Source organism: Pogoniulus pusillus, chromosome 22, assembly GCF_015220805.1.
Source record: "Pogoniulus pusillus isolate bPogPus1 chromosome 22, bPogPus1.pri, whole genome shotgun sequence".
Classification (NCBI taxonomy): domain Eukaryota; kingdom Metazoa; phylum Chordata; class Aves; order Piciformes; family Lybiidae; genus Pogoniulus; species Pogoniulus pusillus.
The window spans coordinates 16,572,506-16,585,621 of NC_087285.1; the positions used below are offsets into that span (position 1 = coordinate 16,572,506).

General features: G+C 47.5%; 1 protein-coding gene across 1 annotated transcript in view; it reads left to right on the forward strand.

Annotated features, from left to right (window-relative positions):
* Positions 1 to 389: 389 nt before the first annotated feature.
* ADAM19 (ADAM metallopeptidase domain 19) overlaps positions 390 to 13,116 on the forward strand; it is a 35,013-nt gene continuing 22,286 nt past the window's right edge. The window contains exons 1-3 of the mRNA XM_064161966.1: positions 390 to 1,299; positions 1,555 to 1,640; positions 4,336 to 4,406. Coding sequence (XP_064018036.1) covers positions 981 to 1,299; positions 1,555 to 1,640; positions 4,336 to 4,406 — 476 coding nt within the window. The 5' untranslated portion in view covers positions 390 to 980. The remainder of the gene's footprint in view (positions 1,300 to 1,554; positions 1,641 to 4,335; positions 4,407 to 13,116) is intronic.

Consider the following 13,116-nt stretch of genomic DNA (forward strand, 5'->3'; position numbering starts at 1 on the left):
CTGATACACTCTGAAACGTAGCCAGGTGAAAAGTCTCCCTATTTCTTAAGCTGATTTCCTGGTGGTTCACCTATGCAGCCACTTTAACTATAGAGATGAATGGAAAGGGTTGTGTTGATGATGCGGATCAATGGTTGTCTAAAGAGTATGCTTAAGAGGTAATGCTTTTTCCTGCCACTCTAAGCTGACCCCATAAAAATGCTAGTGTGGCTGCAGATGAGCTAGCTGGGAGTCGCAGCAGAAGTAATCTGATGTAGGAGAAAGCAGCTGCTTTTCATGGGCTCAGCATGTGCAGGGGAATCTACAGCACCACAGAGCTCAGGTGTTTGCTACTAGTGACCTCAGCATGGCCCCACTAATTTGGGTTCTCCTCACCTGGTGCAACCGCAAGCCGTTGCTTAACCCAGCAGCGAGGCACTGCGTCTGGCAGTCATCTGGGTGCTCATCCTCGTGAAGAGCAGAGGACTAGCAAAAAGGTGGTGTGTGGAACACAGGCTGGGGTTAGCACTGAAGGACACAGGAGAAGGCAGGAATGCTTATCTGTGAGTTTTATGAGAGTTAGTGGACATCACTGAAGGGCAGCACAGGAAATATGAGCTATGGATGCTCCCATGCCCTTCTCCAGCCTATCTACCCTGAGGGAAAAGCTTGTTGCTTCTGCCCATTTATACGGGCACAATAAATTCACCTTATATCCTCTCATCAGTCCAGGGGCAGCACACTTCTCAGAAGCAGAGGGGTTTAGGATGCCTCTGGAACCATGAATTCAGCTATGAAAGGCTTTATAGGGTTACATACAGCTATAATAAACAACTAAAGCCATAGCACAGCTCCTGCAGAAGCCTCTTCACAACCATTTGACTGCTGCCTTTTAGCAGGTCCCCTCCTCTTCGCTAGCTTTCGAGGTACAATAGATTTCTGTGCTAGAAAAAAGAGCTGATGGGAGCGGGAGTAGAGGAGTTTTTTTATAGGGACCCTCTATGAAGGTGCTTGGGGTGCCGGTGGGACAACACAGTCTCACATCCCCACACCCAGGGCAGAGCTTCTGTTGCACTCGAGGGGCATCTCCGAGGTGCTGCCCAGCGTGGGGTGGAGGAAGAAGAGGAGGAAACACCACCACCCCTCCCCCAGGCAGGGGGCTGCAGGAGCGGATCTCGGGCCGGTGGTGGGAGGAGAAAGTAGCGCCGGGCGGTTTTATATACGGCAAGGAGGCGGCTGAGTGCTGTGTGCTGCCCGGAGCGATGCGGGGCCGGGGGCTGCTCTGCGGCATCGCCCTCTCGCTGCTGCTGCGGCCGCCCCGTGAGTGCAGCGTGCCCAGCTCGGGGAGGGTTGCCTCGGCCGCCCCCCACCCTGCACATATGCTTCTGGCTGCATGAGACCCCGAGGAGGGAGGGAGGGAGGAAGGGAGAACGGGTGGAGGGGTTTTATGGCTTGGTTGGGTGGAATCCTCCTGTTTCCCCTACAGCCAGCGCAGGGCTCTCCCCACCCGCCCCGGCCCCGTGTTCTGCAGCTCCCGGGGGCGGGTAATGAGCCACTGCTCTTGTGTCTCCCCAGCGGGAGGGGTCGTCGCCGGCTCGGAGCCGCAGCCCGAGGTGCTGGTGCCGAGCTGGGCAGCCCTGGGGAGCCCCAGCAGCGAGAAGGTAGGTCACGCCCGGCTCCTTGTTCGCGTTTTGCTTTCAAAGCTCCGTGTCGTTTCCAGGGAGGAACGGTGTCACGGTTAGCGCAGGACCTCGCCATGTGCCTTTTGAGGTGTTTTTTAAGCCGAGCTCTGTGACAAGCCCGTGCGTAGCGCAGGGAGCTGCCGCCGAGCGCCCAAAAGGGCTGGGCAAGCTGGCTGGCACATCTCGGACCCTGAGCCCGAGACCGCGCCGGGCGACTTGCGGTGCCTCTGTGCGAGTGCTTGCCATCCTTCGCTCTCTGCCGTGCCTTCAAACCCGCACCGGGTTTGCCAGACCCAGATGTCTGAAAGGGGAGCGCAGCTATGCAATCAATAGCACGTAAGAAGCAGCAGAATAGAGGCATCAGCTTTAGGAGGTGACGCTTCTGAGCCGTGAGGGTGCTTCGCTAAGAAAAAGCCACCATCAGCTCAGATCTGCCTGTGTCTTGCACACCATGCGTATCAATGCAGGTTTCAACCCCTCTTCCGTGGATAGCTGAAGTGGCATGGCAGTGATCTGCAGCCATCCTGAGAAGTGGCTCACATCGACCACAAACCGCAGCTCAGCTTCCCAGGATCTGCATTACCACAATCAAGAAGTTATCCGTTGTATAAGCAAACGAAAGAGGAAAATCCAGACGGTGTTATTTACATTGTGAACCAGAAAAAGGGAAGCTGCAGTGTTATACTAACGACAAATCATGGCATGTCTCCAAAAGTAGTACTAATTTGGAGTTTAGGTCCTCTCGATGTGATGAGGCTTTCTGAAACTTTTTATTGTGTCATACAAAAAAAACCCCCACCCACCAAAAAAACCAAGCTACAATGATTCTCCTGTGATCTTAATTCTCTTTGAAATATCTTTGGAATGCTGCATGGAAGTTTTGGTTCTTCATGTTATTGGTAGTGCTACAAATGCATCTGGACAGCATTTCCCCTTGTACAAATCTGCTGGGTCTTCGGGGGTTGCACTTGGTTTGTTTCAGGCAAGTTCCTGTTGGCTTTAAAACCAGTGCTAGCAAAGCTAATGTACAGCTGGAATATTTCACTTCCACAGCAATTGATGGACTCTGAAGTGGTGGGATTATTGAAGGAGAGGGAAAGTGTCACTGATTCTAATGATGCTTGTACAAGCTTTGTGAAGAGGGTGTTACGATGATGGAGATCCTCATATCTCCCCAAGACATGGGTGAGATAAATTCCATTGCTTACCTGTTAGTTAACAAAGCAACAGACCCACTCTGAGATGCACTGAATACCTGTGCTTCAGTGAACTAAGATCAGCCCCTTGGAATTAGCCACCACTCTAAATGAGTTAGTTTCTTTTGCATCATCTGTGGGGGGCCTAGAGCAATGTCCTAGAAACAGAAAAGAGATGAACAAAACTCAGAATATGAGCAGGGAGCTGGTGAAATGAGAGTTTGTAACTGAGCTTGGCATTGAAGTGGCAAGCAAGTGTATCCCTGGGCTGACAGATCTTTCATCAGAACATCCTATTCAACTAGCTTTGCTTTATTGTGCTTTTAGTTGATCTCTTCTCTAAAATCTCCTCCAGAACTGAATTGGGAAATAGCATGACTTAATCATCTCACCAGTTTTCATCCTTTTTTCTCCTTTCAGCTGAATAGAGAAGTCTGTTCTTATCAGATGGATAATTTCTCTTCTGGGGAGTTTGTTCATCCATTTCCTTTACATGATAGCACTCACTCAGAAATCCCCAGCTGGCCTTAGCTGGTGGTTTTGCTTTGAGGGAGGTAAAACTGGAGACCATCTAGTTGGTCGTCTAGGAAGCATGTTTTATGCTTCTGGTCTCCAGTGATATTTTATACGTATATATTTTTTTCCCCCTTTAATGTTGAGTTTAATGTCTGCATTTCCCATTGCACTAAGAAATTTGAGTCTCTTTTGTTAACATGAGTAGGCCTTGGGGAACTGGGTATAGGCAAACTGCAAACCAGGGCTGTGTCCTTGTACTGAAAGTTGCTGTCATGGTTCCCAGTGCCTTGGCAGCTTGAGACTAGTACAAGAGCAGCTGTGAAATACTATCTGAGCAACAGCTACAGCCTAAGATGTCTAAGGGACTCCACTGCATGCCTTTTATTGTCGTTTTCTGTGAGCAAAGGAACTATGTGGAAATCTCTGGGAAAAGCATGCTTGCCTTGTGTCCTGAAATAGGCTTCCAAAAGTGTCTTTTGCTGCTATAACAACAAAGAAACCGTTGGTTAACTAGCTCATGTATTTGACATGTAAACCTCTGAGGCAAGTTGGGCTGTCTTGTGATGTGGTCTTGAGCTCAGTGTGAAGAAGGAAATGTACAGCATCCTTCCCACCCAGCTGCACCTTCAAGCACTCCAGCAACAGGACTTGCTGCTTTGTCTGAGCCCATTATTCCTTCTGAGACACCAGGATGATTAGCTCAGTTACAGCCTCCCTCCAGCATGCCTGTACTGCTTCTTGGCTCTGCGTGGCTGTGCCAAAGAGATGCAGCAGCCTGCCTGGAGCTGGGAACCACTGTGGCCCATTTCTTCCCTTCCCCAGCACTCCAGGTCTGAAGGTAGGAGGAAAGTGAGGAGTGGTTTAAGGTCAACTGCAGTTTCCAGGGGAATGACTTGTGTTTGTGGATGTGTTCATAATTATGATGATGTATGAGTAACAGGCGCTGTCTCTCTTGCGTGCAGCATCCATTGAGAGCTGAACTCACAGTAAAGGCAGAAGGCCAGGAGCTCATCTTGGAACTGGAGAAAAATGGGTAAGTGTGCTTGTGTCTTCATTGTGGTCACACTAAAATAATGAATTAGGGTTACAGTGAAGTCAACAGGAAAACCTCCACTGACTTCAACAGGGTTTTAATAATGGCAGGATGAGGAAGTCCTTTTCTGGGTTTCAAGGTTATTCCAGGTCTGAGTCTCAACTGATGTTAATCAGCCAAGCAGCACTGACTGTAATAGCTTTGTCAGCAAAAAGCAGATGGTGACCTGCCCTTCAGTGTGTATACTTATTTTTGCACTGTAATTTTTACTACTAACTGGAAAACATTGCTGATATGAAGTGCATTATTTCCCAAATGGCTCAGTGCTTCAGAGTCAGTGTGACTCTAATGAGGATTTCATTTTGCTGCAGGTCCTGCTCTGTTTCCTAGGAGAAATGATCTGGCAGTTTCAATTCCATTAGTGCCCTTTGTGCTAAAGTAGACTGAAAAGAATGCTTCTGCATTAAATGAAATGCAGCCTCCTCTCAGGCATGATACAGCAATGCTGTGTGGTGTAACAGGGCATGAGGTACATTGAATTTAGCTGAACCTGCAGGAGGCAGAGGCAGGTAGAAGGATTCTGGTCTGCAGACTGATCCAGAGGCTCTCTGCCCTTTGAGTACATTAGTTTCCAGTGGTGGAACAGCAGCTGGAAAATTAGCTGCAAGAAGCTTGTCTTTGAGCAGTCCCCTTGCACTGTTGCTGTTTTATTTGTCTTTAAATAGACCTGAAGATATGTTTATGGAAACACAACCAAGCGTTTGTCTATAGAATCAGCCATTCCAGCCACAGTGTTTGGGGGCTCAGTTTTCTTCCTGAAAGAGTAAAGTGTTGGAAGATATTAGTATTTAGATGTCAGTGCATAAAAGTGACATTCAGGGAGAAATAACAGATTTTTCTTGGCACAGTCCACATTAAAGACTGAAATCTGATGAAAGACAAGTATATTCTATGAGGTGTTTTCTGTAACAGGCTATGTAAGCTATGGGGAGTGCAAAAACTGGACATATTTCCCAGGCATTTGTGCACCTGCTGGCTACAGAACCAGCTATAAATTCTGTTTGGGCATTTCCCCACGGGAAAAATAGAGAATGGTAGATGAGACCAGGCAGCATAAGCACTGCTAACTAAGTCCTGTCTAAAGCAGGAAAAATAGGTGTTGCTAGTGACAGTGGTCAGCAGTGCCAGCCTTTGAGCTGAACCTGGAAGCTAGCTGCTAATACTGCTGGGGGTCTAGTTGACTGGCTAGGGCTGGGTGCTAGGTTGGACTGGATGATCTTGGAGGTCTCTTCCAACCTGGTTGATTCTATGTCTCCTCCCTGGTGGAAGGACTGTCAGGTCTTGCCTATTCTGTAGTTGCTGTACAAAGGTGTGTTTATTTCTGGCACAGTAGAAGCTGGCAAGAGCAAGGATCCTTGCTGAATTAATCCACTTGTGCTCCAAGCATGATGATGTAACCTCCAGGTGCTTTGCAGGAGCTGTGCAAGCTCATTGCTGGTGTTAGTAAACAGAATTACAATAATAGAAGCCTTCCATTGTGTTTATTTCCTGAAACACTTTTTTATGCATGGAGATGTATACACACAGGCTAAAGTGTGCTCACACACTTCCACTGTGGGAAGAATCTCCCTACCAGGACTGATGAAACAGTTTGGAGCTCTTGATGTGGATTTTCTGTGGAAAATGCAAGAGGTTCATAGGCAGCAGTGCTTCCCGTGGGAGTCTTGCCAGTCCTCGTTCAAGAAAGGTGGTGACACAATCCCACAGTGTAAATTTGAACTTGATTAGATGAGAGGCTCTGGAGAGCCACCACTTTTCAGAGACTTGTGAAGGTGCAGACACAAATTAAAAGAGAGATGATGAAGCAAACAAAACTAGGATGTCCCTAGGAGCCCTGTGTGTGCTGTAATTACTGACATCCATAGTGTACTTCTAAGTGAAGATAAATTGATGTCCTTATCAGAGCATGCAGTAAGGCACAGTCCTGCCTGGTTGGTTGCTCAGGTTGTCAGCCTGGGGTTGCTTCCCTAGCATCCAGGAGCTCACCACTGCTAGTGCTTGTCTTAGAGAGAAGACTGAGATCTGGATGAGGTTTAGGATAGTGAGTAGCTGCACTATCAGTGGCTTCTCTGAAGGGTTTATTGGGCAGTCAGTGGGAAGTGTCCATTCAAAGCCCTCTGAAACCTGGCTGTTCTTGGTTTCAAGTTCACATGAAAGGGGATATAATAGAGCTGCAACTTTAGGGAAGGTATTTGGGGCTTTTGAAATGAATACAAGCCCCAGACTTCTGCATCATTAAATTGATGCACTTCAGAGGATCCTCTGGAAACAGCAGCTTTGCTGCTGAGATTGGTGCTGTGTCCCCTCTGTCCTGGGCTCAGCACAGGGGTGCTAATGCACCCACCTGGTTCCTAGTTTACTCTCACAGCCACACCCCAAACTTGCACCACTCAAAATAAGCATGAAATGACTGCCATAATTCAAGTCTGGTTGTGGTATGATCTACCCAAGGGTTCCCAGGGCTAGAAAGGAGGTAACCAGGCTAGGGGAAACTATTGCAAAGGAATTGGGCAGCCTTGTTGTGTGCTCACCAGAGACAAACTGGTGAGAATGAGCTTGCTTTGAAAGGGAGAGGAAGAGAGTCATAATCTGTGTGGCTTTGGTAGGGGTGCCCTAGCTTGCAAGAAATGTGTTGTTTTCAGAATGTGGAAGTAATGTTCACACCAAGCCTGATTTCATATTCCACGTGAAAAGGACATTGTGTTCACCCGCAGAGGTGCAGCGCAGAAGTCCCTGCATGTCTTTCTTCAGAGCTGTGCCTGTTGTGCTAAGGTTAGCCCACATCTGGGTCTGGGTTTCTGTGTATCTGTGGGTATCTATGAACACAATTATTGCATTAGCACTCAGCACACTGTTGCATTATTTCCTGCTCAGGAGTTTGATAAGGCGGAACCACGCTGCAGTTCCAAGCAGAGTTCACAACGCTTTTAGTTCACACTAGAAGTCTATCTCCTAAATGACTTAAGCTTGTTTTAAATGACTCAAGCCCATGTCCTGCAGCTGCAGGGTTGGAAAGCTCAAAGTTGCACAAACAACAAGTATATGGAGAGATGCCTATAAAGCAGCTTTAAATTGGCTGGGGCTTAGGAACGGAAGAATCTGAGTTGCAAACCTTGGATGAAAAGTGACTTTTTAAAAAGCCATTTGCATTTGTTAATAGAAAGCAGCTTTGAGCCAGGCAGGGAGGGGGTGCTGAGACACTCTGAATGTCTGTGTTAGCCTTGCCTGGTGTGAGCCTTTTCTTTCTAGTGAAGAGGAGAGCTCATGTTTGCACAGCAGGAGCCTGCATAGAATGTCTTCTCACCTGAGTGCAGGATAAGTATCAACAAGGTGTTCTTCCCTCTTTTCATCTTCCCCTTTTTGTCTCTTATGGAGATGGTGGACTTGGGAAGGTCCACTCAGCTGCAAGGGGCAATGGAAGCTTGCCCAGGAGAAGTCAACTTCCCTAGGGGACATTCTTGCCTGTGGCTGGATCCCATGGGCAGAGCAGAACATATCTGCTTACTCTGGCTGCATATTTTGGCTGCCACTGCCTGCAGCAGCCATGATGGCTTGGGACACTTGGTGGCAGAAGACCAGTGGAGATGTGCAGCAGCTAGCTGAGGACACTGCAAAGAAATTCCACAGCTTATCTGGCCTATCTTTGAGAGCAATCCAGGTAGTTATTTTTAGGCAATTGAATCTGCCAGTGAGCAGCATCATTTCCAGGCTTCTGGCCCCACCTGGGTAGGCAGAGGGCACTCCAGCCCTTTTTGATGCTGTGATAAGCAGCCTGAAAGAGATCTATGTCACTTGTGTTTCACTGTTTCCTGCTTTTGCTCATTTCTAGGGCCTCTTCTACCAACTGAGTGAGGAGGAGGAGGGGAGGTTGCTGCCCACCTCTGAGCAGGAAGGATGTATGAAATTATGCCACTGATGGGCTACACATCATCAGTGTCTAATGGGCTTCCTGCATGGGGAGGGGGTAGGGGTTACATGAAGGAGGGAAATTGAGTTTATCCTGCTCTGTCTCTTGGAGTCATCAGAAAAAACAGGATTGGAAAACTATGGCTGCATCTCAGCCTCTTGATTCTCTTGGGATATTCAAGTGGCTTCTTTGTATGGGGCAGGGAGGAAGAGGTGAGGAAGTGGAGTCCATTAAATCTTTTGCTCCCTGACTCATTATCAGCCAGTTTCCCATTTATTTTATTTCCTTTTTCCTCTCCAGGCAACGTTTATGGTTCCCACTGGTAAACCAAGGGGCTGTGTGACAAATGTTGTTTGGGTCCTTTAACATGATTTACACAATGGCTGCCACAGGTGATGTGGGTGGCAAAAGGAGATGAAGAGTCTTTAGCCTGTAATATTTTCCCAGGCATTACAGACAGCTAGCTTAGTTCCACCTCAATAGCTAGGGAGTTACTTGTTCTTTCCAAAGTGCTGCTGTTCACACAATAAACACGTTCTCAGATCTATCAGCAAGAGCTCTTGAGGAGGGGAGTTTAACAGCTCCAGGCTTTGTCTGGATGAAAGTCACCAAGAGAAAAGCAGTTTGGATTTCTCTGGTTTTTATAAAGTGACAAGTTTTGGCTGGAGGATTCCAGAGAGGTGAAATCTCTGCTTTCCCACTAGTGATGGATATGGAAAGCAGACCTGCCTGCTTGTGTTCCCATAGATTGTGTGTTGGTGGTGTTCAAGATGGGGATCACATCAGATTCTGATAATGATTTCAGACTTTAGGGAACACTGAAGTGACTGGGAGGTAAGGGATCATGTTCTGCTTCTTACTCTACTTGGATCCTGTTGAGAAACAATGGAGTGGGGCCACAAATTGTAGATGGAAAACTGATGTCTAAACTTTCTTGGGAGAGTCAATTCCCTCCACCCCAAGATGCTGGCAGCCTGTCTGGATAGATTCACTGTGATTTGGGGAAAGAGATGTAAGAGGTTGCAGACTTCATTTCTCTTGGTCTCATGACTGAAGAATTAAGGATCTGTTTCTCATGAGAGATTCAAGGACCATTTAGCATTTGTGTTTTGGGAGGAAACAAGAAATGTCTGTCTCCTAGATACATGTGGCTGTTTTCAAATTGGCAGCTGTCCACTCAGACTAGCCCCTCTGTAAAATGAACCCAGACAAAGTTGCTCATGGGATCAAATTATGACAACAAATATTCTTGCTCCAATTAGCAAGAGCACCTGAATGCCACCAGGGCCCTTCCAGTGCCCGTGAGTGATCTCTGGCTGGTGGAGTTCAGCATGTTCACGGTGGTCACCTGGGATGACAGGCTCTGAGCCCTCTCACTTGTGCTAAAAAGTGCTGCTCACAGGTGAGAGAAAACTGCTGCCATTTGTAAGGAAAACAGAGGTGAGGCTCTCCAGAGCAGCTGGGAAATGTGCACTCTCTCAGATGATCCTGGTTGTGTTAGAAAGGCCTCAGCTTTCCTTCTGCCATTTTTGGGAGCGTTTGGATGTGCTGCCCATCTTCCCTCCTCTCTGCTGCTTCTCCACACCTCTGAGGTGTCCAGACGCACTGGAGGCCACTTGCACTGTTCCCAAGTGCCACAGGGGCAGCCTGCCACTAAGAAAGCTTGATCTTGCCCCATGGCCTCAGCCTACCTCTCCCACTGAATACCATCAGCTTGTGTGAAGCATGCAACCTCCCTGGCATAGCATCTCCATGTGGGCAAACGGAGCCATGCTGCCCTGTGGTGTCAGCCCTGGATGGCCCAGGCCTTCCAGGGAGCAGCACAGCAGCACAGGGAGGAGGGGTTTGTTTCAAACAATGATATCATTGACAGGCTGGAGCAGGACCAAGATCACTCCACACTGGTCATCAGCAGAAACAGTCTTGAGCCATCTGTACATTATGGCACTGAGCCACTCTCCCTTTGTCTGGCTTCCTCGCTTGTATTGAACTTGGCTCCCAAGGCTTTCTGGGGAGCTAATCCTGCCAAGAGCAGGCTGTCCCACCCTGGGCTAGATGCTGAGCTGGATCTTGCTGAAAGCTGGTCACTGTTGGAAAGGTGTGAGGGCTTCTCTGGAACACCCTGAGCACTGGTGTGTAACTTGCCCTGGCCTCAAGCAGCTGTGATCAAGATCTAGCAAGGGAGAGTCCTCCCACCCAAAACTGGCTTTTCTCTGACATAATCAATTCTTCATGCTGATAGCTCCTCTGGTGAGCTCCTCCATGCTGCCTTTGAGGAAGATGATGTGTGCTAGCAATCTTCTCAGTTGCTCGACTGGATCTCAAAAGCCTTTAAATGACCTTATTGTGCATCCAGACTTTTGCAGCTTCATCTCTAGCTGCTGCAGAGGTAGTCATTGAGGCACAGAATTTACTAGTGAAGAAAGGATGGGACTGTGCTGGTTTTTCTCCAGGCTTTCCTTCTCCAGCAAGGAGGCAAGCTCTGTGCTTTTCTGGAATCAGTTGTTCAGCCTGGCAATGATACTGTCCAAACATGCTGGCAGATAAGCTTTTGGGGTACATGTGTCTCAAATATGTCTTGTTTCTCCAACAACTGGTACACATAGAGAGGAGATGCTAGACTGGCAAATAACTCTGGTGCACTCTGAGATGAAAAGAAGGCTTCTCTTGTATTTATTTACAGTTTGGAGGAAGTGAGTTGGGCTGGAAATGAACTTTCACAGTGATATAGCACCCCAAGGGTGTTGCAAGATGTGCTGTTGTTTTTCCTCTTTCCTCACTCTTCTCCCCACCACACACCAAGCAATACACTCTGATAGCCCTTCTCAGCAGTGCTGCAAGAGCCTCAAGGCAGGGAAGAGTCCTCAAAACAGGACTGTTTCAAGCACAAAATAAGAATCTGGACTTTTCATAGGGAGTCTACAGTGTAAGCTAGGAGTCAACTGATGGAGAGTGGTTTGAATGTCACACATGGCACTGCTCATTCAGATGATCCATGCTTTCAGCTCAGCAGCTGTGTAAGTGTCCCTCTCGTCTTTGTCACCCACTCTAGAATCAGCTAGAGCCTCAGTCTGCAGGTAGGAAGAGATGTGCACACATGTTATGTAGCATCATTCTGTGCCCTGAAACCTGGTGTGCTTGGCTCTGGTGCTCAGCATGGCCCAGCTTGGTTCTGGGACTGAGCAGCAGAGCCGTGGGGCTGAGCAAGCATCAAAGCACTGAGTTTTGTGGCCAGTGCTGGAGAGGAGATAAAATGGCTATTCATAGCGAGTGCTTTCCAAGAATAAAGGAGCAGGAAGAAAACATAAGGAGGCTTGTTTGGGAATGGAACAAGTAGGCTGTGCAAGCCCCAGCTACTGGAAATCCATGGGCTGGTGTCTAATTCTGGCTTTAGCAGCACTAGGCAGATGCACACTGGTTTACTGTCTACTCTCAAGATGACAGTCTTAACACTGACCAGATACCTGCAGGGCACATTGCTAAAGGCAATTTCCTGCAAATTAACGCAATCTGTTGATAAACTTTGTGCAGCCTCATGCTGAGCAGGCTGCTGCAGTCAGGGAGATAGAGGCACTTGGGTTTTTTTTCGGTGGGATGGTGATTCTGTCCCTATCTTCAGTTTACAAAACGCAGCAATCTCCTCTTCTGATCACTGACAGCATCAAGTGATGAGAATTAACACATCAGAAAGAACCAAAATGAGCTTTCACAGGCTACAGTGAACTTTTGAAGGTGGAGATAAAAGCTATTGCATCCCCAACATCAAATGCTATCAGCTGCAACAGCAGCATGCATGTTTGTCTGACACGAAGCCATCGGTACTTGTTCAGGTGTGTCTGAGCCTTTGGATGCTGGATGAGGGAAGCACTTTCAAATGCTGATAAAAGGTTGTGTTTCCTGTTGCTGTGGCCTAATTTAATTAGGTATGCCAAGCACCCAATCCCTTACTTAACCAGAGAGGCTTTCAAGTTAGATTAGATCTGACAGCCACATACCAAAACTCAAGGCAGATAAAAAAATCTGTAGTTTTGCTTCTGATGGAGATTTCTTCATCTAGCCTAAAGAAGGCAAAAAGAAAACCTTTTATTTCTTGCAGGTCATAGCAAGAAATGCATGAAATGCATTAAAGAAGGATGCAGACAGACCCAACTACAACTTCAGTGTTGCTGGAATCCCACTGCTCAGGATGCACATGGCATCCTCGTGGCATGGAAAGTGTGGCACTTTGGTGGCCTGACAGCACCGTGGGGTTGCTGCAGAAGTGTGTTTCATAGATGGGCTGTGTCCTGTGATCCTTCTCCAAAGGTTTTGAAATGAGGCCATTGTTTTTAAAAACTGGTTTAGAGCTACATTTTGTGGCTGCTCAGACAGACACAGGATATGACCTCCTTGGTTTGGCCCAGATTTTGACTTACTGTACTTTTTTACATCACTGTTTAGCAAATGCAGATGTTTAAAAAGAAGAATAAGGCTGTTTCCTCTGGAACAAAGTCAAAATGCTTACTATTCAGTGCACAGGAGCTCCATTTATAGACTTGTTCTGATCCTAGGCTGAAGACAGGGAGAATATTGTCTGTATGAGGATGGCATGAGCAAATTCAAATTGGGGAATCAGCATTTTCCTAGGAAAAAGACTTGGATTGGCTTTTGGGCTGAAGTTGAAATGCAGATTGGTTTATAATTGTACTCAGGTTTGCACACTGGATTGGAGCTGATTATTCACACCAGTGCCTTGTTGTATCC